Raw genomic sequence first — 26,006 nt, 5'->3', positions numbered from 1 at the left:
AAAGGTATCTTTGTTATACATTTAACGTTCTAAATATATGTTGCTCTCCATAACTTCTTCTAATCCTTAAATAGTTTCTCAAATAATCTTGATATTATTATTTTTAGTTATTAAGTGTTTCGGACTGGAGACTCCCGACCGAGGCCTTGTGAACTGTTCCCACCCTTATGGAAATTTCAGTTACAACTCAATATGCGACTTTAGCTGTGTAGAAGGATTTGAAATACGTGAAGCAAGGAGGCTCCAATGTACAGCTACTGCAGATTGGACTGCACCCCTTCCAGAGTGCAAAGGTACAGTACAGGTTCATATTCCAAATATATTTTAGGAGTCTTTACTGCAGTGTAGTGTCAATAGTCACTGCTGTATGTAAGTGGCAGCTAGCCATGTAATATGGCAATGGCATAGCCCAGTCATCCTCAGGGTAGATTATCGTGGAATATTTTCAGTGTTAAGGCACATTGTTGGGGCACAGCAGAGAGAAATTTGCCCCACAACAAAATTGTATACACCTGGCCTGGGCAGTCTTGATGCTGATTTGAAAACTGGAAAGTGTTCCATTCCCCAGCACTGATATTCCTCACCTTGAGATGCATAGCATTCACTAGAAGTCAAAAGGGATCTCAATTCTTTTCTATTAAGGACTCTTAGAATAGAAGCTGGTGCTTACATTTAATAGCTGAATTTTGTGTGCCAACACCATTTGATATCTGCATATAACTTTCAGCTGTGCGGTGCAGACAGTTGGAGGTTTCTCGTAAGGATGTCATGAACTGCTCCCATCCACTTGGACATTTCAGATACAACTCAACCTGCACCTTTGGCTGTAGGGAAGGGTACGTACTGGACGGACCAGACAGGATTCAGTGTCTAGCTTCTGGTCAATGGACAGAGCGGATCCCCACCTGCAAAGGTATGCCATTATTTTACAATACAGCCATTTACAATCTGCTTACAATGGGAATGAATTGTTACTGTGCCATTTTTCAAGGAAACAACTTCTTTAATATCCTTCACTTAAATTTCTTGCAGTCCAAGTATGTGAAACCTTGACAGTCCCTGACTATGGCTACATTAGTTGCATCCATCCCATCGCAGACTTCCGTTACAACTCAACATGTGACTTTAGCTGTAACAAAGGATTTGCATTAAGTGGAGTGAGCAGGCTCCAGTGTAAAGTTTCTGGACAGTGGACAGCACAAAAGCCAACATGTGAAGGTACTGTGTCAGTTGACTGTTTTATTAATGATCTGTTTGTAATTTGTACAGATAATAATGGATACCTGCGAGTGATTAAAACACAGCAATCTAATTAAAGGACAAAAAGACATCATGTGAATATTGGAAATCAGAAATAAGAAGATAAAATAGAAGTGCTGGAAATGCACAGCATGTCTATCGTCATCTGAGTATATAAGCTTTGAATCCATTTTGGGACTTTATTTTTCCCACCAGCAGCATTCGGGTATTTCGTCCAAGTGGCTGTTCTTCATATTTGAACTCAGATATTGAGTGCTGGCAGGTTATTTGACTGTGCAGTTTCAAAGCCCATTTCTGTACCTATGTCTTCCCTTGCCCTGCACTCGCATCTTTCTCTAGTTCCTCTCCTATCTCCCTTCATGCCCTCTCCGAGCTTATCTTGTCCATGAGACACACCTCCTGCTCCCTTGACCCTATTCCACTAAAATGCTGACCACCAAACTTCCCTTCCTGGCCCAATTGTTAGCTGATATTGTTAATGGTTCTCTCTCCTCAGGTACTGTCCTCCTCTCGTTCAAATCTGCCGTCATCACCCCTCTCCTCAAAAAAAACAACCCTTGACCCCTCCGTCCTTGCAAACTACCGCCCCACCTCCAACCTCCCTTTCCTCTCGAAAGTCCTTGAACATGCTGTCGCCTCCCAAATCCGTGCCTATCTTTCCCAGAACTCCATGTTTGAATCCCTCCAACAGGTTTCCGCCCCTGCCACAGTACTGAAACGGCTGTTATCAAATTCACAAATGACATCCTATGTGATTATGAGAAAGGTAAACTATCCATCCTCGTCCTTCTCGACCTGTCTGCAGCCTTTGACATCCTCCTCCAACGCCTCTCAACCTTCGTCCAGCTGGGTGGGACTGCATTCACGTGCAACGGCTTCTTTTCCCACTCACACACCGATACTTCTGGTGTCCCCCAAGGATCTATCCTTGACCCCCTCCTATTTCTCATCGACATGCTGCCCCTCGGCAACATCATCCAAAAACACAATGTCAGTTTCCACATGTAAGCTGACGACACCTAGCTCTACTTCACCACCACCTCTCTCGACCCCTACACTGTCTCTAAATTGTCAGACTGCTTGTCCGATATCCAGTACTGAATGTGTAGCAATTTCCTCCAATTAAATATTGGGAAGACTGAAGCCATTGTTTTTGGTCCCCGCCACAAACTCCGTTCCCTAGCCACCGACTCCATCTCTCTCCCTGGCAACTGTCTGAGGCTAAACCAGACTGTTTGTAACCTTGGTGTCATATTTGACCCTGAGATGAGCATCCCACCACATATCCATGCCATCACTAAGTCCGCCTATCTCTACCACCATAACATCGTCCGACTCCACTCATCTCATCTGCTGCTGAAACCCTCATCCATGCCTTTGTTACCTCTAGACTTGACTATTTCAACGCACTCCTGGCCGGCCTCCCACGTTCTGCCCTTCGTAAACTTGAGGTCATCCAAAACTCTGCTGCCTGTGTCCTAACTCACACCAAGTTCCGTTCACCCATCCCCTTTGTGCGCGCAGACCTACATTGGCACCCGGTTAAGCAACGCTTCGATTTTAAAATTTTCATCCTTGTTTTCAAATCCCTCCATGGCCTTGCCCGTCCCTATCTCTAATCTCCTCCAGCCTTACAACACACCGAGATATCTGTGTTCCCCCAATTCTGGCCTCTTGAGCATCCCTGATTTTAATCACTCCACCATTGGTGGCCGTGCCTTCAGCTGCCAAGGTCTTGAGCTCTGGAATTCCCTCCCTAAACCTTTTCACCTCTCTACCTCTCTTTCCTCCTTTAAGACGCTCCTTAAACCCTACCGCTTTGACCAAGCTTTTGGTCGTCTGCCCCAATATCTCCTTATGAGGCTCAGTGTCAAATTCTGTTTGATAACTCTCCTGTGAAGCGCCTTGGGATGTTTTACTATGTTAAAGGCGCTATATAAATACAAGTTGTTGTTGTTGTTGATGACACCGAGCTCTACCTCTCCGCCAGTTCTCTCAACCCCATGGCCTCTATTGTCAGGCTGCCCGACAATGAGCTAGAATTCTTTTCAACTGAAAATCAGGAAGACTGAAGCCATAATTCTTGAACTCCGCCGTAAACTGGTGTCTTGCCACCGATTCTACCCCCCTCCCTGGCTACTTGATCAAGTTGAAGCAGACTGTGGGAAACCTTGGCGTCTTATTGAACTCGGAGCTGAGCTATCCATCATCAAAACCAATTACTACCATCTCTGTAACATTAACCATCTCTGCCCTTCCTTCAGCCCCACCACAAGTGAAACCCCTTTGTCAGCTCTAGACTCAATTTCTCAAATGTCTTCCTTGCTGGCCTAACATCCTCCACCCTCCACAACTCCAAGATTCAGCCATTCATATCCTGTCCTGCACTATGTTCTGCTCGCCCATAACCCCAGTTAATCACTGACCTATACGGTTTCCCTGTATCCCAGAACATTGACTTTAAAAACATTATCCTTATTTTCAAGGCTGGACCAATACAGCCTGATAGAAAATTCTATACTATAACTTAAGGGAAATATTTGACTTACTTACACAATACGTAATAACCCCTGAAAACTTCTTGTTGCAGCTGTGAAATGCGGAGAACTGAAGATTCCTCCCAGCCTCCTCATGAACTGTTCTGACCCCTTTAGACCTTTTAGTTACAGCTCAACATGTGATTTTGTCTGCAAGGATGGATTTATCTTACAGGGGTCAGACAGACTCCAGTGTGAAGCTTCGGGGCAATGGACAGCAAGGACACCCATCTGCAAAGGTATAGTAAATAGCTTAATGGTTAGCAGCAACAGTTGTGTTTATCACTTCTAAAAAAGAAAATTGGCCTCTCTTCCTGACCTGAATGTGGCATTGCCAGAAATTGGAGAGAAACATACCAAAAAAATACCCCATGATAATTGAAAGTTTAAAAAAGAAATTCCATTCCTCAAAGTATTGCTAATCAGTTCTCTACACTTACAGTAGGAACTAGTCATGAAATTGACAGCAGAATCACTATTCAAAAGACATTTCTTAACCTCATTAATTGTACACTTTCAGATACACTAGATTGCAGTACAAGCTTTGGGACTTGAATGGGGATGACTGCCAGGTGCAGCTGTAGCAGTAGGAGGAGCACATGTTCTCTCCACAGACAAGTTTTAAAATGTTAAGCTATTATAATGGAGCAATGAATCAGTCAAATATTCAAACATTCATTATGACTTTTGGTTATAGCAGTTATGTGACTGGTCAGTCCTGCTGATCAACTATATAAATACTGCAGATGCTGGAAATCCGAAATAACAACAGAAAATGCTGGAAAAACTCAGCAGGCCAGGCAACATCCGTGGAGAGAAATTAGAGTCGACGTTTCGGGTCTAACCCTTTTTCAAAACTGGAAAGGAAATGAAATAGATCGAAAGACAGGGGTGGGAGACAACAAAAGAAGTGAAGAGACATTAAGAGGTATTCAAAACGAGACGAGATGGTGATAGGACTAGTGGAGACAAAAGACGGCTCAGATTAGCTGTGAAATGTTCTGGCAGAATGAGAGATAGCTGCCATGTGGGAGAGAGAAAAAAAGGAAAAGGGGGGGGAGGGAAAAACCAAAACAAAGGGGTGGATAAAAGATATAAGTAAAAATTTAATAGGGGCCGAGGTTATGATCTGAAATTGTTGAACTCGATATTGAGTCCGGAAGGCTGCAAAGTTCCTAATCGGAAGATGAGGTGCTGTTCCTCGAGTTTACGTTGAGCTTCCGTGGAACAATGCAAGAGGCCAAGGACGGTGAGGTCCGAGTGGGAATGGAGCGGTGAATTAAAATGACAGGTGACCGGAAGCTCGGGGTCACCCTTACGGACTGAACGGAGGTGTTCCGCAAAGCGGTCACCCAATCTGCGTTTGGTCTCCCCAATGTAGAGGAGACCGCATCGTGAGCAGCGAATACAGTATACTAGATTGCAAGAAGTACAAGTAAATCACTGTTTCACCTGGAAGGGGTGTTTGGGGCCCTGGACAGTGGGAAGGGGGGAGGTATAGGGGCAGGTGTTACATCTCCTGCGCTTGCACGGGAAGGTGCCAGGCGAAGGGGAAGGGGTGCTGGGGGTGATAGAGGAGTGGACTAGGGTGTCTCGGAGGGAGCGGTCCCTATGGAATGCTGAAAGGGGAGGGGAGGGGAAGATGCGTTTGGTGGTGGGATCACTTTGGAGGTAGCAGAAATGGCGGAGGATGATCCATTGAATGTGGAGGCTGATCAACTGTTGTTGACTAGCCTAGATTTGTGCCTCCTAATGACTCTTCCCCCAGGTTTCACCCTGTCTCTTGTTGGGATGTGGCTCTATGGTGATGACAGCCTTTTGATATCTCATCCAAATCTCCATTGTTCATGTATGAGCCTAGATAGTCAACGACGACCAAATCTGACCCTATCCTCTCCTGATATCCCCACAGATGCTCTTCCCGGCAGGTGTCACTGAATATTAAACAAGAATGACAATCCTGGCCGATTCTATTCCCCTGTCTAGTCCAGGGATGCTGACACCAATTGTAATGGTTTAAATGGTGCTCTGGCTGAGATCAACTAACTCAGTACAGAATAGGAATTCAACCTGATATCCTTATGGTCTATCCACACCACAGCATCCACTAAGCCATCAGAGGAGCTGGCTCCTGATGTCTTCATATAAATGATTAAAGTACAAACAATTGTAATTGCAGTATCTCTCAAAAATGTTTGATGTACAGTGGATTTCATTTATCAGTTTTACACATGTGTGACTTCATGTTTTAGCTGTTCAATGTAAGGTACTGAAGATTCCTAAACGAGGTACCATGAACTGCAAAAATCCCTTTGGAGACTTCAGTTACAACTCAACATGTGTCTTCAGCTGTACTGAGGGGTTTGTACTGCATGGATCAGGCAATCTTCAGTGTCAAGCCTCTAGACAATGGACAGCACAGGTCCCCGCCTGTGAAGGTATCATAAAATCTGGAATAATTATTTTCTATTAACAGTAGTTACTACACTGAAACATGAAGACCGCATTTCTCCCCATTTTTTTCCTTTTCTTCTAAAGGCACTGATTCATACTGGGGTACGGTTCCACGGTTGTTGGTCGCCTTCTGGTATCTTACCCAAGTGGCCATTCTTAATGTGTGATCCTAGTCAGTGAGCTGTCCAATAGAGGGAGTCTATCACAGACCAATCCTGTCATTTCCCAGCATCTCCTTCCAGGATAGTGGCATATCTTTTTCCTTATGCTCACCAATTCAGGAGCACTGAGGCTAATTCAGATCAAACTGGGAATGGAACCTGGAGTCTTCCTAATCTGAAGACTTAGTTATTCACGCATTGAACTATTGGGCAGTCACAGAATATTTACTGTTATAGCTAATGTGAAGATGTCTGTTCATGACGTGATCAATAGCTCACTTCCTAGATTTGAGATAATTGGCTATATATGTTTTATTTGCAATTAACATTAATAATTAAAGTTCCTCTTTGCATTTGATTACTGTACAATTTTAGATTTATTTGTGCTCGGGCAATAAGCAACATTATTTTAATGTTCAACTCTAGGGATAATGTGGAAACTGTATCACTAAAGCTACCATTTATTTAATGGATAGTAGTACCAAAAGAAGAAAGACCTCACATTTATATAGTGCCTTTAACAACCCCAGGATGTCCTAAAGCGCTTCACAGCCAATTAAGTACTTTTGAAGTTTAGTCACTGCTGTTCTGTAGGCAAATGCTGTTACCAATTTACACACAGCAAGGTCCCACAGACAGCAGTGAGATAAATGTTCAGTTACCTGTTTTGGTGATGTTGGAAGTGCACTTTGGCATGGTGCACTCTCTGTAACACAAAGGTGACACAATTTACTAGTTTCTTTAATGCCCAGTATATTACAGCAGTAACTTCAATTGGACAGAGCCCTGTTACCCCAATGGTTCTACTGTCACCTCATAACAGTTTTTATGCACTTTCCCATTCATATTTTTCCTGTCCCTTTCCTTCTTCAACCCAGCAATAGAACTTCCACTGCAAGTTCCCATAGACAGCAATGAGTTAAATGGCCAGATAATCTGTTTTTGGTGGTGTTGGTTAAGGGGCAAATGTTAGCCAGGACACTGGCAAACTCCCTTGCTCGTCTTCAAAAAGTGCTGTGGGATCCTTTATATCCACCCAAGAGGACAGATTGGGCCGTGAGTGGACGTCTCATCCAAAAGACAGCAGCTCCGACAATACAGCATTCCTCTAATCTTGCACTGTAGCATCAGTCTAAGATAATGTGCTCAAATCTCTGGCATGGGCTTTGAACCCACAACTTTCTGGCTTGGAGGCAAGAATGCTACCATTGAGCCAAGAGTAACATGCCAACATTATCTTTTTAAATTGATATATTTGTTATATATTTAGGTTAACCACCCTCCTTGGTATAACGTCTTCTGTTCCATGCAACATTGTTACACTGGGAGATCAGTCGTGTAGGCATTCCCCTCCTGGACTTCGGTCTATGTCACTCCAGGTGAACTGTATGCAAAAATAACTAATATTATCTCAGCCAAGGATTTTCCTCCAACTGAGGGAAGCTGCTCTCCACTGTTCAGTGTCTTTCCAGATCTCCTGGTTGAGACTGGGAACTTGAGAATGACAGGTTGTGGGCTAGAATGGGATTCCTGTAATTCTATGGTGCAATATGTCAGTACATAAAAGTGACTGCATCAGCAAGTCTGTAGTGTTAGCCTGGAGAGAAATGTTATATCTAAAAATGAATATTCGGAGTATATCAGTAGGCTCTCTGACACCAGCAAAATAACACCATCAAATAATGGCACATGGCACAAGCAATGCAAATCTGCTCTTATTTAGGAAAACACCTAATTTTTTATGAAAACTTTTGTTTTACACAAATAAAAAGTTCCTTATAAATTACAAATTTACACTGGTGATAAGATCTGTCATTAAATGACAGGCAATTCAATATAACCTGCAATGTTACTTTATGTAGGAGATTTTATACTATTATTTGAGGGAGATTCCAGTGTAATTCCTCACGATGATATGAGCATATAACCACCAGTTAAACTCCACTCAAATGTGGGTTACATAATGGTCCTTCCAGGCATTTGAAAATGGAGATGAGCCTCACCTGGCTAGCTGTACTAGCACCCTCCCCAATTGTCCGATCAGCTATGATTGAAAGTTCCAATCCGCACAGTCTTTATAGAATCATAGAATCATAGAATGGTTACAGCACAGAAGGAGGCCATTCGGCCTGTCGAGCCCGTGCCGTCTCTCAGAAAGAGCACTTTAGCTAGTCCCACTCACCCATAGCCCTGACAAATGTTTTCCTTCAGGTACTTATCCAATTCCCTTTCGAAAGCCATGATTGAATTTGCCTCCACCACCCTCTCAGGCAGTGCATTCCAGATCATAACCACTCGCTGCGTAAAAAAGTTTTTCCTCATGTCGCCTTTGGTTCTTCTACCAATCTGTGTCCTCTGGTTCTTGACCCTTCTGCCAATAGGAACAGTTTCACTCTATCTACTTTGTATAGAGCCCTCATGATTTTGAACACCTCTATCAAATCTCCTCTCAACCTTTTCTGCTCCAAGAAGAACAACCCCAGCTTCTCCAGTCTATCCACATAACTGAAGTCCCTCATCCCTGGAACTATTCTTGTAAATCTTTTCTACACCCTCTTTAAGGCCTTCACGTCCTTCCTAAAGTGTGGTGCCCAGAATTGGACACAATACTCCAGTTGAGGCCAAACCAGTGTTTCATAAAGGTTCATCATAACTTCCTTGCTTTTGTACTCTATGCCTCTATTTATGAAGCGCAGGATCCCAAGTGCTTTTTTAACTGTTTTCTCAACCTGCCCTGCCACCTTCAATGATTTGTGCACATATACCCCCAGGTGTCTCTGTTCATGTACCCCCTTTTAGAATTGTATCCTTTAGTTTATATTGCCTCTCCTCGTTCTTCCTATCAAAATGTATCACTTTGCATTTTTCTGCGTTAAATTTCATCTGCCATGTGTCCGCCCATTCCACCAACCTGTGTATGTCCTCCTAAGTTTATCACTATCCTTCTCACTGTTCACTAAAATTCTAAGTTTTGTGTCATCTGCAAATTTTGAAATTGTGCCCTGTACACCCAAGTCCAAGTCATTAATATATATCAAGAAAAGCAATGGTCCTAGTACCGACCCCTGGGGAACACCACTGTATACCTTCCTCCAATCTGAAAAACAACCATTCACCACTACTCTCTGTTTCCTGTCACTTAGCCAATTTCATATCCATGCTGCCACTGTCCCTTTTATTACATGGGCTTCAACTTTGCTGGCAAGCCTATTATGTGGCACTTTATCAAATGCCTTTTGGAAGTCCATGTACACCACATCAACTGCAGTGCCTTCATCAACCCTCTCTGTTACCTCATCAAAAAACTCAATCAAGTTAGTTGAACACGATTTGCCTTTTAAAAATCCATTCTGGCTTTCCTCAATTAATCCACACTTGTCCAAGTGACTATTAATTTTGTCCTGGATTATTGTTTCTAAAAGCTTCCCCACTAGTGAGGTTAAAGTGACTGGCCTGTAGTTGCTGGGTTTATACTTACACCCTTTTTTGAGCAAGGATGTAACATTTGCAATTCTCCAGTCCTCTGGCACCAACTCCCTGTATCTAAAGAGGATTGGAAGATTATGGCCAGTACCTCCGCAATTTCTACCTTAACTTCCCTCAGCATCCTAGGATGCATCCCATCTGGTCCTGGTGACTTATCTACTTTAAGTACAGCCAACCTTTCTCGTACATCCTCTTTATCAATTTTTATCCCATCCAGTATCTCCACTACCTCCTCTTTCACTATGACTTTGACAGCATCTTCTTCCTTGGTGAAGACAGATGCAAAGTACTCATTTAGTACCTCAGCCATGCCCTCTGCCTCCATGCGTAGGTCTACTTTTTGGTCCCTAATCAGCCCCACCCATCCTCTTACCACCCGTTTACTATTTATATGCCTATAGAAGACTTTTGGATTCCCTTTTATGTTAGCTGCCAATCTATTCTCATACTCTCTCTTTGCCCCTCTTATTTCCTTTTTCACTTCCCCTCTGAACTTTCTATATTCAGCCTATTTCTCACTTGTATTCTCATCCTGATAGCTGTCATATGTGCTCTTTTCTGCTTCATCTTATTCTCTAACACTTTCGTCATCCAGGAAGCCCTGACTTTGGCTGCCCTACCTTTACCCCCTTGTGGGAATGTACCTCGACTGTACCCAAACCACCTTCTCTTTAAAGGCAGCCCATTGTTCGATTACAGTTTTGCTTGCTTTCGTGCATGGATTTTTTAAAGGCAAATCATGTTTAACTAACTTGATTGAGTTTTTTGATGAGGTAACAGAGAGGGTTGATGAGGGCAATGTGAGGGGAATAGGGTAAACACTGGGGTGGGGAATAGAGTAAACACTGGGGTGGGGAATAGAGTAAACACTGGAGTGGGGAATAGAGTAAACATTGGGGTGGGGAACAGAGTAAACACTGGGGTGGGGAATAGAGTAAACACTGGAGTGGGGAATAGAGTAAACACTGGGGTGGGGAATAGAGTAAACACTGGGGTGGGGAATAGAGTAAACACTGGAGTGGGGAATAGGGTAAACACTGGGGTGGGGAATATGAATGAGACTGGGGTGGGGAATAGGGTAAACACTGCGGTGGGGAACAGAGTAGACACAGGGTTGGGGAATAGGGTAATGTGGTGTACATAGACTTCCAAAAAGCATTTGATAAAGTGCCACATAATAGGCTTGCCAGCAAAGTTGAAGCCCATGGAATAAAAGGGACAGTGGCAGCATGGATATGAAATTGGCTAAGTGACAGGAAACAGAGAGTAGTGGTGAATGGTTGTTTTTCAGTCTGGAGGAAGGTACATTGCTTCCAATTTACCCGGGCCAGATCCATTCTCAACACACTGAAATTGGCCTTTCTCCAATTAAGTATTTTTACTCTCGATTGCTCCGTCCTTTTCTATAGCTAATCTAAATCTTATGATACTATGATCACTGTTCCCTAAATGTTCCCCATCTAACACTTGCTCCAATTGATCCACCTCATCCCCCAGAACCAGATGCAGCAATGCCTCCTTCCTCGTTGGGCCAGAAAAGTACTGATCAAGAAAGTTCTTCTGAACACACTTCAGAAATTCTTCCCCCTCTCTGCCCTTTACACTATTACTATCCCAGTCTATATTAGGATAGTTGAAGTCCCCTATTATTATTACTCTATAGTTCTTGCACCGCTCTGTAATTTCCCTGTAATTTTGCTCCTCTATATCCTTCCCACTAGTTGATGGCCTATAGAATACACCTAGTATTGTAATGGTCGTCGTCATCGTACGTGTCTTCACACTGTTCATTGAGTGTATTAGGGATGGGTTTCTTGAACAGTATGTAACTGAACCGATCAGGGGGCAAGCAACCTTAGATCTGGTCCTGTGTAACGAGACAGGATTAATTAAAAATGTCCTAGTAAAGGATCCCCTTGGAATGAGTGACCATAACATGGTTGAATTCCATATTCAATTAGAGGGTGAGAAGGTTGGATCTCAAACAAGCGTGCTAAGCTTGAATAAAGGAGACTATGAAGGTATGAGAGTGGAATTGAGTAGAGTGGATTGGGACAATAGATTAAAGGGTAAGACGATACATGATCAGTGGTGTACATTTAAGGAGTTATTTTACAACTTCCAAAAAAAAAATATTCCACTGAGAAGAAAAGGGTGTAAAAGAAAAGACAGCCATCCGTGGCTAAGTAAAGAAATTAAGGATAGTATTCGACTGAAAACAAGGGCATATAAGGTAGCCAAATCTAGTGGGAGGATAGAGGATTGGGAAAACTTTAAAAGACAGCAAAAAATAACAAAAAGATTGATTAAGAAAGGGAAGATAGATTATGAAAGTAAATTAGCAAAAAATATAAAAACAGATAGGAAGAGTTTTTATAGTTATATAAAAAGAAAAAGGGTGGCTAAAGTAAATGTTGGTCCCTTAGAGGATGAGACCGGGAAATTAATGGTGGGAAATATGGAGATGGCAAAAACACTGAATGAATATTTTGTATCAGTCTTTACAGTAGAAGACACTAAGAATATCCCAACACTGGACAAACAGGGGGCTATGGGGGGGAGGAGCTAAACACGATCAAAATCACTAAGGAAGTGGTACTTGGTAAAATAATGGGACTCAAGGTGGATAAATCACCTGGACCTGATGGTTTACATCCTAGGGCCTTGAGGGAAGTGGCGGTAGGGATTGTGGATGCATTGGTAATAATTTTCCAAAACTCCCTGGACTCAGCAAAGGTCCCGGCAGACTGGAAAACTGCTAATGTAACACCCTTATTTAAAAAGGGCAGTAGACAGAAGGCTGGAAACTATAGACCGGTTAGCCTAACATCTGTGGTAGGTAAAATATTGGAGTCCATTATTAAGGAGACAGTAACAGGACATTTGAATAATCATAATTTAATAGGACAAAGTCAGCATGGTTTTATGAAGGGGAAGTCATGTTTGACAAATTTGCTGGAGTTCTTTGAGGAAGTAACATATAGGGTGGATAAAGGGGAACCAGTGGACGTAGTGTATTTAGACTTCCAAAAGGCATTTGACAAGGTGCCACACAAAAGATTATTGCTTAAGATAAAAAATCACGGGATTGGGGGTAATATTCTGGCATGGATAGAGGATTGGCTATCTAACAGAAGGCAGAGAGTTGGGATAAATGGTTCATTCTCGGACTGGCAATCAGTAACTAGTGGTGTTCCACAGGGGTCAGTGCTGGGTCCCCAACTCTTTACAATCTATATTAACGATTTGGAGGAGGGGACCGAGTGTAACATATCAAAGTTTGCAGATGATACTAAGATGGGAGGGAAAGTAGTGAGTGAGGAGGACATAAAAAACCTGCAAGGGGACATAGACAGGCTAAGTAAGTGGGCAGAGATTTGGCAGATGGAATACAATACTGGAAAGTGTGAGGTTATGCACTTTGGCAGGAAAAATCGTAGAGCAAGTTATTATCTTAATGGCAAGAAACTGGAAAGTACTGAAGTACAAAGGGATCTGGGGGTCCTGGTGCACGAAACTCAAAAGGTTAGTATGCAGGTGCAGCAAGTGATTAAGAAGGCCAATGGAATGTTGGCTTTCATTGCTAGGGGGATAGAATATAAAAATAGGGAGGTATTGCTTCAGTTGTACAAGGTATTGGTGAGACCGCACCTGGAATACTGTATACAGTTTTGGTGTCCATACTTAAGAAAAGACATACTTGCTCTCGAGTCAGTACAAAGAAGGTTCACTTGGTTAATCCCGGGGATGAGGGGATGGACATATGAGGAGAGGTTGAGTAGATTGGGACTCTACTCATTGGAGTTCAGAAGAATGAGAGGCGATCTTATTGAAACATATAAGATTGTGAAGGGGTTGGATCGGGTGGATGCGGGGAGGATGTTCCCGATGATGGGTGAAACTAGAACTAGGGGGCATAGTCTTAGAATAAGGGGCTGCTCTTTCAAAACTGAGATGAGGAGGAACTACTTCACTCAGAGGGTGGTAGGTCCATGGAATATGCTGCCCCAAAAAGCTGTAGAAGCTACATCATTACATAAATTTAAAACAGAAATAGACAGTTTCCTAGAAGTAAAGGGAATAAAGGGTTATGGGGAGCGGGCAGGAATTTGGACATGAGTCTAGGTTCGGATCGGTCATGGCCCTGTGGGTAGTGGAGTGGGCCCAGGGGCCGTGTAGCCTGATCCTGCTCCTATTTCATGTGTCTAATTCTGTTAGATTCAGGAGATGGTTCAGTGATAGTAGATTGGCGGTTAGGATCAGATCAGCCATGATCTTATTGAATGGCGGAGCAGGCTCGAGGGGCCGATTGGCCTACTCCTGCTCCTATTTCTTATGTTCTTATGTTCCCTTTGGGGAACTGTATGAAGTAGTGGAAGGATTTCTGGCCGCGATTAACGCCCCTTCCATGACCGTAACCATCTTCGTACCAGCCATTAGGGTGGTTAGTCCTATGGCAGGAGGGTTTTACGGGCTCCCACAACCCATACGAGGGGCGGGGCCACCCACACCCACGGACGCAAGTATCCCGCTGGATGTCAACCCAGAATTTAGAGCTGGAGCTCCGACTCCACTTGCCGGGACTGTCTGGAGCGGGGTTCGAAACCCTACACCTTCTGGCCCAGCGGCGGGGATGCTACCGCTACGCCAAAGGCCCACTCCCATTGTAATGGTACCTCTATTGTTTCTTAACTCTAACTAAATAGATTCTGTCCTTGGCCCCTCCAGGTCATCCTCTCTCTCCAGCACTGTAATATTCTCAATACTGCCACCCCACCTCGTTTCTTTCCTTCCCTATTTTTCCTGAACACCATATATCCAGGAATATTTAGTACCCAATCCCGCCGTTCTTTGAGCCAGGTCTCTGTTAACGCCACAACATCATATTCCCATGTGGCTATTTGCGCCTACAGCTCGCCAACCTTATTTACCATGCTTCGTGCATTTACACACATGCACTGTAAACCGGTCTTCGACCTTCTTATTTTCTCTCTTAGTCTGACCACACCTAATACCTTACTATTTCTTACTCTAGTGCTATCTGTCTCTCCCAATCCTTTGTGCACCTTGTTTCTTCTTTCTAATGCTACATCCTGTTACCCATCCCCCTGTAAATTAGTTTAAACCCTCCCCCACAGGACTAGCAACCCCCCCCCCCCACCGCAAGGATATTGGTCCCGGCTCTGTTGAGGTGTGGCCTGTACAGGTCCCACTTCCCCCAGAACCGGTCCCAATGTCACAGGAATCTAAAGTCCTCCCTCCTGCACCATCTCTCCAGCCATGCATTCATCTGCGCTATCCTCCTATTTCTATACTCATTAGCTCATAGCACTTGGAGTAATCTGGAGAATACTACCTTTGAGGTCCTGCTTTTTAATCTCTTTCCTAGCTCCCTAAAATCTGCTTGCAGGACCTCATCCGTCTTTCTACTTCTGCCATTGATACCGGTATGGACCGCGACCACTGGCTGTTCATCCTCCCCCCTCAGAATGTTCTGCACCCGCTCGGTGACATCCTTGACCCTGGCACCAGGAAGGCAACATATCATCCTGGAATCACGTCTAAGTCTGCAGAAATGCTTTCTGTTCCCCTAACTATTGAATCCCCTATCACTATTGCTTTCCCGATCTTCCTCCTCCACCGCCCCCCCCCCGCACCCCTGTACAGCTGAGCCACCTGTGGTGCCATGGACTTGGCTCTGGCTGTACTCTCCAGAGGAACCATCGCCCTCACCAGTATTCAATACCGGTTAGAGAGTGAGATGCACTCAGGGGACTCCTGCACTACCTGCCTGGTCCTCCTTCTCTGTCTGGTGGTCACTTATTCCCTCTCTGCCAATACACTCTTACGCTGCAAAGTGACCACCTCTTGAAATGTGTTATCCACGTAGCTCTCAGCCTCATGGATGCACCGCAGTGATGCCAGCTGCTGCTCAAGCTCCAAAACCCAGCTGACAACACTTCCTGCACACGTGGTTGTCCAGGACACGGGAAGCATCCTGGATTTCCCACATGACACAAGACGTGCATTCCACGGGACTGAGGTGCCCTGCCATGCCTATTAACTAACTTAACAGAAAAAAGCTCAAAACCAATCACCAGCTGCTCACCAATCAGCTCCTTCCCTTGTGCTGACATCACTTTAGGTTTTTTCACCTCGTTCCCTGACGCTCGCGCTCCCTCTGGGCTCTCGGGCCGCTTTATCTCCGGCCGCTCCTCTCGCTCTCCCGCAGGTCCGCTCTCGGGCCTATTAACTTAGAGACTTTCTGTGGCTCCACTCCTCCTTTTCAGTTAGAGGTCTCAACTATTGGAGATTGCATTCTCAGTTCAAGCATCTATCTGAATAATAAAACGTGTTTCTGCAACATTGGGGAGTAATTGTAACTTTCGGCGATGGTATAAAGCGGGAGGTATTGGATTGACAGCCCATTATACACCCCACCAGATTTTCCTTTCCATTAATATGTCTTAATAAGTCACTGGAAAGTAAAATTGGACAACAGGCAACTAATCAGATAGCGCCTGTTTAACACCATCGCTGGAAGTTTAAATTAGCCCCATTTTGTCCTGTTTCTTGGGCACTGTTTTTTGGGTGTTTTAGGATAGAAAGTAAAGCTTATAAGGTTAAAACCGAGTTGTTTGAATGCGTATCAAAATTGTTAAATTATTGTTTCAGCTGCAAAATGCACAATACTGGAGAATCCTGAGCAAGGGACTATAAACTGCTCCCATCCCTTTGGACCCTTCAGTTACAATGCAACATGTGACTTCAGCTGTGAAGAGGGGTTTATATTAAATGGATCAGACAGGGTTCAGTGTGGAGCTTCTGGACATTGGACAACACAAATACCCTCCTGTGAAGGTACCCTGCAGCATTATGGCCCATTTATATTCCAGAACTGCTTCAAGATTGCAGAATTGCCCGAGGATATTGGTGCTGTAGAATAAGTCCCATTTACATTGCAAATTTCGTAGCACTGGAACATGCGCTGTTATTTATACGTCATGGTTTGTGACACTGGTCAAACATACCTGCATTATTGAGCTGTCTTGTCAGGCTGAGCCACTCAGTCACTGGTTGCCAGAAAAGACGGCTGCCTGTGCTGGAGGTGGCACTGTTTATATTGCTATTGGGAAGCCGCCTCTTTAGGTGGGCCTCATTAGTTTGCAGTCCTGCCATGGAAGTTCAGGCTGCCATCAGTGGTAGTGCTGTAGAGTAAATTGGGTATTAACAGTTACTATTGTTCAACTATAATGGATATAAGCTGTACATGTGCAGAAATGGCACTCAAATTTAGAAGAAATGGAAGTAAAATTTATGTGACAGATTTGGTTCTAAATTATTGCTAACACATATACAAATATAAAATGTTATCCCTTATGTATCTATATATTTAGAAGCAGTGATTTTTGTTGCATTTTTGCCATCGGTCCTGTAATGTTATGTCTCAGTTACTAGAGATTGCTATCTAACTTAAGGGGTAAATCCAAACTGCTGTAGTTGTTACATCCATGAAACATTGCTGAGGCTTATAGACTGGAATATAGTAAGAACGTAGAATTTCTAGATGAAGAAAGACCAAGGTCCATCTAGTTCATATTCTACCATCCTGGTAGTTGCATGATAAAAGAATAATGGAATTGTCAGCACTTGCCATTATTACTAGGTAAAACTGATAGCAACTTCTATTGTCCGCACATGCGCAGTTAAACACGGAAATCTGGAAGTTGCTGTCAGTGATACCCTGCTCCTCCACAGGGTGCAGGGTGCGCTATTGCCATCATTGCCGATGGAATCTGCACCAAGATGGCGTGAACTTAGGCTAATTACCCACTTTTCTCACTCGAAACACAAATGAAAAAGTTAAACCTTGTACAATCAGGACTAAGTGAGTTTTTAACGGTGTAGTAATGATAATTACTGCTGAACAACCTCGCTGGCCCTGAAAATTTTATTTGACAAGTGTGGAGTCAATTTCCCCCAGAAGAAAATTAATATTGCAGATTTAAAAAAAAATTAAAATAAGTATTTTTAATAGTTTTTCTATTTTTCTCTTTTATGTCTTCCCTTTAATTCCATGTGTAAGTCCCAAACTATATTTTGCTTCATGTACAATAATTTAAATGTAATTTATATTTCCTGTTTTTTACTTCCTGCTTTGCAGGCTGTGTCTTAGAGAGGAGTCTTCAATCTGATTGCTTGAAGAATCCTCCCTGCTGCTTGCAGAGGCCACAGATCCCCTGCAGAGGGCGCCAAATTCAAACAGATGCTGGATGACTGGAAGTCTCCACTGACAAGCCTGCGAAAAGTCTCTGGGCAACTATACATGAGGTGAACGGCAAAAGCCGTTTCCTCACCGCTCACAGCAAAATACGGCCAAGTCATGTCTTAAATTACTCATATACTGTATCCCAAAATATTATTTTCTGAAAGAAATCTATCTAATTCGCATTGAATTAATCAACACTCTGTTCCAGAGATTTACCACTCACTCACTGAAATAATGGGGGGAATTTTAACCCCAAAAAACAGGTAGATTGGGATCGGATGGGAAGTTAAAGTGTTAAAAATCTAAATCCCGACCAGAACCCGCTTCCAACCCGCCCACTTCCAGTTTTAACAGAGGCGGGATGGGGGGGGTGGGGTGGGGGGGAAGGGGGCGGACAGCTAACCCGCTCCCAGAAGGTCGGTCACTCATTTAAATATTATAATGAGGCCGACATGCCTCAGATTTTACCACCATTTTAAATTTAACAGTGGCTGGTTGGGTTTCACAGGCCTCGTGAAACCCGCCAGCTAATGGAAGGCGAGGTTTACCTCCTGGATCCAGCATCCTTGCCTAACCCACCACCCCCCACCCCCCATGACCAGAGACCCCCCACGAGACCTCCGGTTCCCCCAACCCAGGCCTCTGATCCCCCCACGAGGCCACCGATCACATTTCCGGCCTCCCTTCGCCCCCCGATTTTTCTCCAGGCCAGCCTTGATGCTCTCTAACTCGGACCCGCACCCCCCCCCACAATCGTTCTCCAGCCCCTGCTGTTCCCTTCCTCCGCCACCCCCCCCCACCCCCCGCAATCACCCCCTGGCCCCCGGTGTTCTCTGCCTCCTCCCCCATCGTTCTCCAGCCCCCGATGTTGTTTGCTTCCCCCCGCCCCTATCACTGCCCGGCCCCCAATGTTCTCTCACCCCCTCCCCCCCCACATTGTTTTCCGGCCCCCGATGTTCTCTCCCTCCCCCCATTGATCACCCCCTGGCCCCCACCCAATCCCCCAGTGCCGCAGGCCTACCCGCCCACAGCCAGCCAGCCTCTCTACCTGGCTGGCTACAGATGTAAACAGAGGTTTCAAATGCAAATCAGGCCCTGCCATTAAATTCGTCAGGGCTTGTAGGAAACCTGTACTCCCTGGCTTCCTGACTGCTTCCGAGCCCCCTCCCCCTACTCCCAAGCCGCCTCCCGGTTAAAATTCCGGCAAATGTTTCCGCAGGTTAGTTTTAAATTTACCCCCCTTCAAGTGCAGGCCGTGTTTTCTGATTCTACTATTCTGGACAAGGTGAAACAGCTGAATAATCTAGTCCCTTTAGAAGCTTAAAAACAGCAACAAACCTCTCAACCTTCCCTTTGCCATGAGAACATGGCCGATTTACATAATCACCCCTTATAATCCAAACGCTCCATCCCCTCAAGCATCAAGAATCAGAACAAGTTATTGTTTGAAAATAATGATGGGGGATACACAAATAATACTTACGTCTATATAATACCTTTTCATGCTAAACATCTGAGAGCCTTCATTCAATATGTTGCTTTTTGACTATTGTAGGCAAACCTAGAAGATTTTGCACAAGCAACGTCCCGTAGACACCAATGGGAGTATAACCTGTTAATCTGTCGTTAGATGGTATTAGTTGAGGGATGAATGTTGACAAGTACTCCTGGTCTTCAATAGTGCCATAGGATTCTTAATGTCCACTTGAACAGGTAGACTTGCCTCAGTTTAATGTGCTGTTCCAAAGGTTAGCACCTCCAACAAGGCAGCACTCCTGCATTACGACACTTGAATGTCAGTATGAATTATACACTCAAGTCCTGGTGTTGGTCTTGAATTTACACCCTGTGATCCAGAAGCAAGAGTGCAGCCAACTATCCCAAGAGATTAGGAAGAATTTTTTGCTCAAAGATAAACAATTGTACAAATCTGTTGGGGAAGGGAATAGTGGGGAAAGAGTAGTTGCAGAAGCTACCTTAGGGGCTAGATAATATAAAAAGAAAGGCTGGCATTTATATAGCACCTTTCACGACCACTGGACGTCTCAAAGCGCTTTACAGCCAATGAAGTACTTTTGGAATAACAACAGAAAACGCTGGAAAAATTTAGCAGGCCAGGCAACATCCATGGAGAGAGAAACAGAGTTAACGTTTCAGGTCGAAGACCCTTCATCAGAACTGAGAAAAAAGCAGGAAATGAAACAGATTAAAAAGCAAGTTTGGGGGCTGGAAAATGGGGGAGGGGATGAAAGAACAAAAGGGAATGTCTGTGAGAGGTGAAGAGATATTAAGAGATATTCAAGGCGAGACGAGATGGTAATAGGACAGGTAAAGAAACAAAGGATGGCTCTAGATGAAGTGTGAAATGCGCTGGCAGAATGAAAGACAGCTGCCATGTGGGAGAGAGAAAAATAGGAAAAGGCACAAACCAAAAGTGTGTATAAAAATATATATAAAAATATGATAGGGGCCGAGGTTATGATCTGAAATTGTTGAACTGGAGTTTAGTCACTGTTGTAATGTGGGAAACACGGCAGCCAATTTGCACTCAGCAAGCTCCCACAAACAGCAATGTGATAATGACCAGATAAACTGTTTTTGTTATGTTGATTGAGGGATAAATATTGACCAGGACACCAGGGATAACTCCCCTGCTCTTTTTCGAAATAGTGTCATGGGATCTTTTATGTCCACCTGAGAGAGTAGACAGGGCCTCGATTTAACGTCTCATCCAAAAGACGGCACCTCCGACAGTGCAGCACTCCATCAGCACTGCACTGGAGTGTCAGCCTAGCTATATGTGCTCAAGTCCCTGGAGTGGGTCTGTGAACCCACAACCTTCTGACTCTGAGGCGATGTGAGCTACCCACTGAGCCACAGCTGACACATAATAAAAGAGTTGGAGCATTCAAGAGATCAAATTCAATGGGCCAAATTCCTTGTCGCTGATTTTTTTCATATTCTAGACTGAAGTAACGAAGAAGATAAATGAATGACTCCCTTACCTCACAATACTGCTGCTGATAGTATCCTGACTCCATAAATATCTCTGTGAAGTAAACCGGGAATGCTACTGCTTTCAGAGGAGCAAAGAACACTGCTTTTTTGGCTCCTCCAGAGGCAGCAGCGTTAACGATGGCAAATATAAATGTTGCCCGCAATAGCCATCATTTTTGCCAGCTGCAGATAAACTGAATGCTCAGAATGCTTGCATGCGGCAGCAATGCATGTACCTTCCCCAGACAACAGGAAGGGTTGGGACCCAAATTTGTGACTTTCAAGTTGTGAGTGATCCATGGTGTTGCCAGCAATGCTGTGAATCCACCTTTCCGTGTAGCTGCTTAAGTAACTTGGGTAGATCCACTTCTACTTACAGCTCAGTAGTACAGTGCTGCCAGGGAGTTGTTGGTGAAGTGTCTTTTTATTGACATATACGACAAACACATAAGACCATGTTGTTAAATCTGTGAGTTATCTAGTTAATTAAGACACAGACTAATTAATAACAATCAAAAACAGGTCTTTACTGGTTGGAGGTAGGGACTATTCTGAATACAAGATTACTGCACAGTGCTTATATACCGGTGTGTTCACCCCCGGTATTACGTCTACAGCAGCCTGAGAAAGTAGTACATCTCTTAAGGTGGAACAGGCTTAAGCTCTCTTAAGGTGGAACAGGTTACATACACAACACATGTGAGATGTTGCCAAGGCATGCTTAGTGATATCCAGTGTGTTGTTTCAAGAAGGTATTAACTCAGGGCTGGCCACAGATAAATATCCTCCACCCTAATAATTAACAGTTCACCGTTACATTTACTTTTTGTCTCGACTGACCATGTTGGTGGAAGACTTCCTCTGGGTGTCGGAGACATCAGAAATATTAGAGCCGGTTTTAACTCCTAGCAGGAGCAGACATAAATCCCGCACCAGCGTCTTTGTTGGAGGCCCAGCAGATTCTAACTGCTGGGCCTCACTTGAATGCCGGAAGCCAGCTGTTTGCCCATTTCAGGCAGAAATGGCAGTTGGTCGGCAGGGAGGGAGGGTTTGGCAAACGAAGATCAGGTCACCCAGAGGCTGCCCCCTGGCACTGAGGAGCTGCGGGCAGGAAGATAAGTCTGTGAGAGGGTTGTTGTGAGGGTCTTGTGGCTGGGGGAGGGTGGAGGACCCGGCCAAGGACCTCACTAGCTTCCCAACGGCTTTATCTGCTCGGGAGTGGGTTAAAATGCCAACGGGGACCCATGTACGTCATGGGACTGCAATTTGCAAGCCGGAAGCCTATTCCGCTGCCAAAACCAGCTGCGTTAAACTGGGGAATCGGCAGGATTGGAGGGAGAAAGGAGCTGCTCCATTTTAACTGCTTGCTGCTCCTTTCCCACCGAAAATTTTCCATGTTCACTATTTCTAGCAGAATTGTAAAATCATTTAAAAGAATGGGTTGATGATTCAATTAGAGCTTATCTCCCCACTATATTTATGATGTTGCTGACGCATAGGGTTAAAATTCTTCTGTGCTCGCTGGGGAGTGGATATCGGGAAACTACACACTCCAGCCCATAATTTTCAATGCATTCAATCAAAGTTTGCTGATGATACAAAGCTAGGTAGGAAAGTAAGCTGTGAGGAGGACGCAAAGAGGCTGCAAAGGGATATAGACAGGTTAAGTGAGTGGGCAAGAACATGGCAGAAGGAATATAATGTGGAGAAATGTGAAGTTATCCACTTTGGTAGGAAAAATAGAAAAGCAAAATATTTTTTAAAAGGTGTGACTGGGAAATGTTGGTATTCAGAGGGACCTGGGTGTCCTTGTACACAAATCACTGAAAGTTAACATGCAGGTACAGCAAGCAATTAGAAAAGCAAATGGTATGTTAACCTTTATACAAAGGGATTTGAGTATAAGAGTGAAGAGGCCTCACTGCAATTATATAGGGCTTTGGTGAGACCACACCTGGAGTATTGTGTACAGTTTTGGTCTCCTTACCTAAGGAAGGATGTACTTTTCTAAGAGGGAGTGCAACAAAGATTCACTAGACTGATTACTGGGGTGAGAGGATTCTCCTATGAGGGGAGATTGAGTACACTGGGCCTATATTCCCTAGAGTTTAGAAGAATGAGAGGTGATCTCATTGAAACATATAACATTCTTAAGGGGCTTGACAGGGTAATGCTGGGAGGACGTTTCCCCTGGCTGGGGAGTCTGGAACACGGGGTCACAGTCTCAGAATAAGGGGTTGACCATTTAGGACTGAGATGAGGAGAAATTTCCTCACGCAAACGGTTGTAAATCTTTGGAATTCTCTACCCCAGAGAGCTGTGAATCTCAGTTGTTGAATATATTCAAGACAGAGATCGATAGTGTTTACTCTATTCCCGGCTCCAGTGTCTACCCTATTCCCCACCCCAGTGACTACCCAATTCCCCACCCCAGTGTTTACTCTATTCCTGGCTCCAGTGTCTACCCTATTCCCCACCCCAGTGTCTATCATATTCCCCACCCCAGTGTCTAACCTATTCCCCACCCCAGTGTCTATCATATTCCCCACCCCAGTGTTTACCCTATTCCCCACCCCAGTGTTTACTCTATTCCCCACTCCAGTGTTTACTCTATTCCCCACCCCAGTGTTTACCCTATTCCCCACTCCAGTGTTTACCCTATTCCCCACTCCAGTGTCTACCCTATTCCCCACCCCAGTGTTTACCCTATGCCCCACCTGTGTTTACCCTATTCCCCACTCCAGTGTCCACCCTTTTCCCCACCCCAGTGTTTACCCTATTCCCCACCCCAGTGTTTACCCTATTCCCCACTCCAGTGTTTACTCTATTCCCCACCCCAGTGTCTGCTCTATTCCCCACCCCAGTGTCTACCCTATTCCACACCCCAGTGTTTACCCTATTCCCCACACCCCAGTGTTTACCCTATTCCCCACCCCAGTGTTTACTCTATTCCCCACTCCAGTGTTTACTCTATTCCCCACCCCAGTGTTTACTCTGTTCCCCACCCCAGTGTTTACTCTATTCCCCACCCCAGTGTTTACTCTATTCCCCACCCCAGTGTCTACCCTATTCCCCACCCCAGTGTTTACCCTATTCCCCACCCCAGTGTTTACTCTATTCCCCACCCCAGTGTTTACTCTATTCCCCACCCCAGTTATTACCCTATTCCACACCCCAGTGTTTACTCTATTCCCCACCCCAGTGTTTACTCTTTTCCCCACCCCAGTGTGTAACCTATTCCCCACCCCAGTGTTTACTCTATTCCCCACCCCAGTGTTTACGCTATTCCCCACCCCAGTGTCTACTCTATTCCCCACCCCAGTGTCTACCCTATTCCCCACCCCAATGTTTACTCTATTCTCCACCCCAGTGTTTACCCTATTCCGCACCCCAGTGTCTACCCTATTCCCCACCCCAGTGTTTACCCTAATCCCCACCCCAGTATCTACTCTATTCTCCACCCCAGTGTCTACCCTATTCCCCACCCCAGTGTTTAATCTATTCCCCACCCCAGTGTTTACCCTATTCCCCACCCCAGTGTTTACTCTATTCCCCAACCCAGTGTTTACTCTATTCCCCAACCCAGTGTTTACTCTATTCCCCACCCCAGTGTTTAATCTGTTCCCCACTCCAGTGTTTACTCTATTCCCCACCCCAGTGTTTACTCTATTCCCCAACCCAGTATTTACTCTATTCCACACTCCACTGTTTACTCTATTCCCCACTCCAGTGTTTACCCTATTCCCCACCCCAGTGTTTACTCTATTCCCCACCCCGGTGTCTACCCTATTCCCCACCCCAGTGTCTACCCTATTCCCCACTCCAGTGTTTAATCTATTCCCCACCCCAGTATTTACTCTATTCCCCACCCCAGTGTTTGCTCTATTCCCCACCCCAGTGTTTACCCTATTCCCCACCCCATTGTTTACTCTATTCCACAACCCAGTGTTCACTCTATTCCCCACCCCAGTGTTTACTCTATTCCCCACTCCAGTGTTTACCCTATTCCCCACCGAAGTGTTTACCCTATTCCCCATCCCAGTGTTTACTCTATTCCCCACTCCAGTGTTTACACTATTCCCAACCCCAGTGTTTACTCTATTCCCCAACCGAGTGTATAATCTATTCCCCACCCCAGTGTTTACCCTATTCCCCACACCAGTGTTTACTCTATTCCCCAACCCAGTGTTTACTCTATTCCCCACCCCAGTGTTTACTCTATTCCCCACCCCAGTGTTTACTCTATTCCCCACCCCAGTGTTTACCCTATTCCCCAGCCCAGTGTTTACTCTATTCCCCACCCCAGTGTTTACTCTATTCCCCACCCCGGTGTTTAATCTATTCCCCACTCCACTGTTTACTCTATTCCCCAACCCAGTATTTACTCTATTCCCCACCCCAGTGTTTACTCTATTCCCCAACCCAGTATTTACTCTATTCTCCACTCTAGTGTTTACTCTATTCCCCACTTCAGTGTTTACTCTATTCCCCACACCAGTGTTTGCCCTATTCCCCACCCCGGTGTTTACTCTATTCCCTCCCCAGTGTTCACCCTATTCCTCACTCCAGTGTTTACCCTATTCGCCACCCCAGTGTTTACCCCATTCCCCACCCGTGTCTACCCTATTCCCCAACCCAGTGTTTACCCTATTCCCCACTCCAGTGTCCACCCTTTTCCCCACCCCAGTGTTTACTCTATTCCCCACCCCAGTGTTTACTCTATTCCCCACCCCAGTGTTTACACTATTCCCCACCCCAGTGTTTACCCTATTCCCCACCCCAGTGTTTACTCTATTCCCTACTCCAGCGTTTACCCTTTTCCCCACCCCAGTGTTTACCCTA

The 26,006-nt window shown here is 44.8% G+C and overlaps 1 protein-coding gene across 1 annotated transcript in view; it reads left to right on the top strand.

Moving 5' to 3' along the window:
• The window catches only part of LOC147121964 (P-selectin-like), a 134,669-nt gene that overhangs the window by 71,971 nt on the left and 36,692 nt on the right, over window positions 1–26,006 (top strand). The window contains exons 5-10 of the mRNA XM_085982555.1: window positions 108–293; window positions 728–913; window positions 1,033–1,218; window positions 3,851–4,036; window positions 6,050–6,235; window positions 16,574–16,759. Of these exons, the coding sequence (XP_085838681.1) occupies window positions 108–293; window positions 728–913; window positions 1,033–1,218; window positions 3,851–4,036; window positions 6,050–6,235; window positions 16,574–16,759 (1,116 nt within the window). The remainder of the gene's footprint in view (window positions 1–107; window positions 294–727; window positions 914–1,032; window positions 1,219–3,850; window positions 4,037–6,049; window positions 6,236–16,573; window positions 16,760–26,006) is intronic.

Source organism: Somniosus microcephalus, chromosome 3 (genome assembly GCF_052327205.1).
Source record: "Somniosus microcephalus isolate GS21.2 chromosome 3, FLI_Smic_1.0, whole genome shotgun sequence".
NCBI lineage: Eukaryota > Metazoa > Chordata > Chondrichthyes > Squaliformes > Somniosidae > Somniosus > Somniosus microcephalus.
The sequence above is the reverse complement of the archived record's forward strand: the minus strand, read 5'-3'. Positions and strand labels throughout refer to the sequence as shown.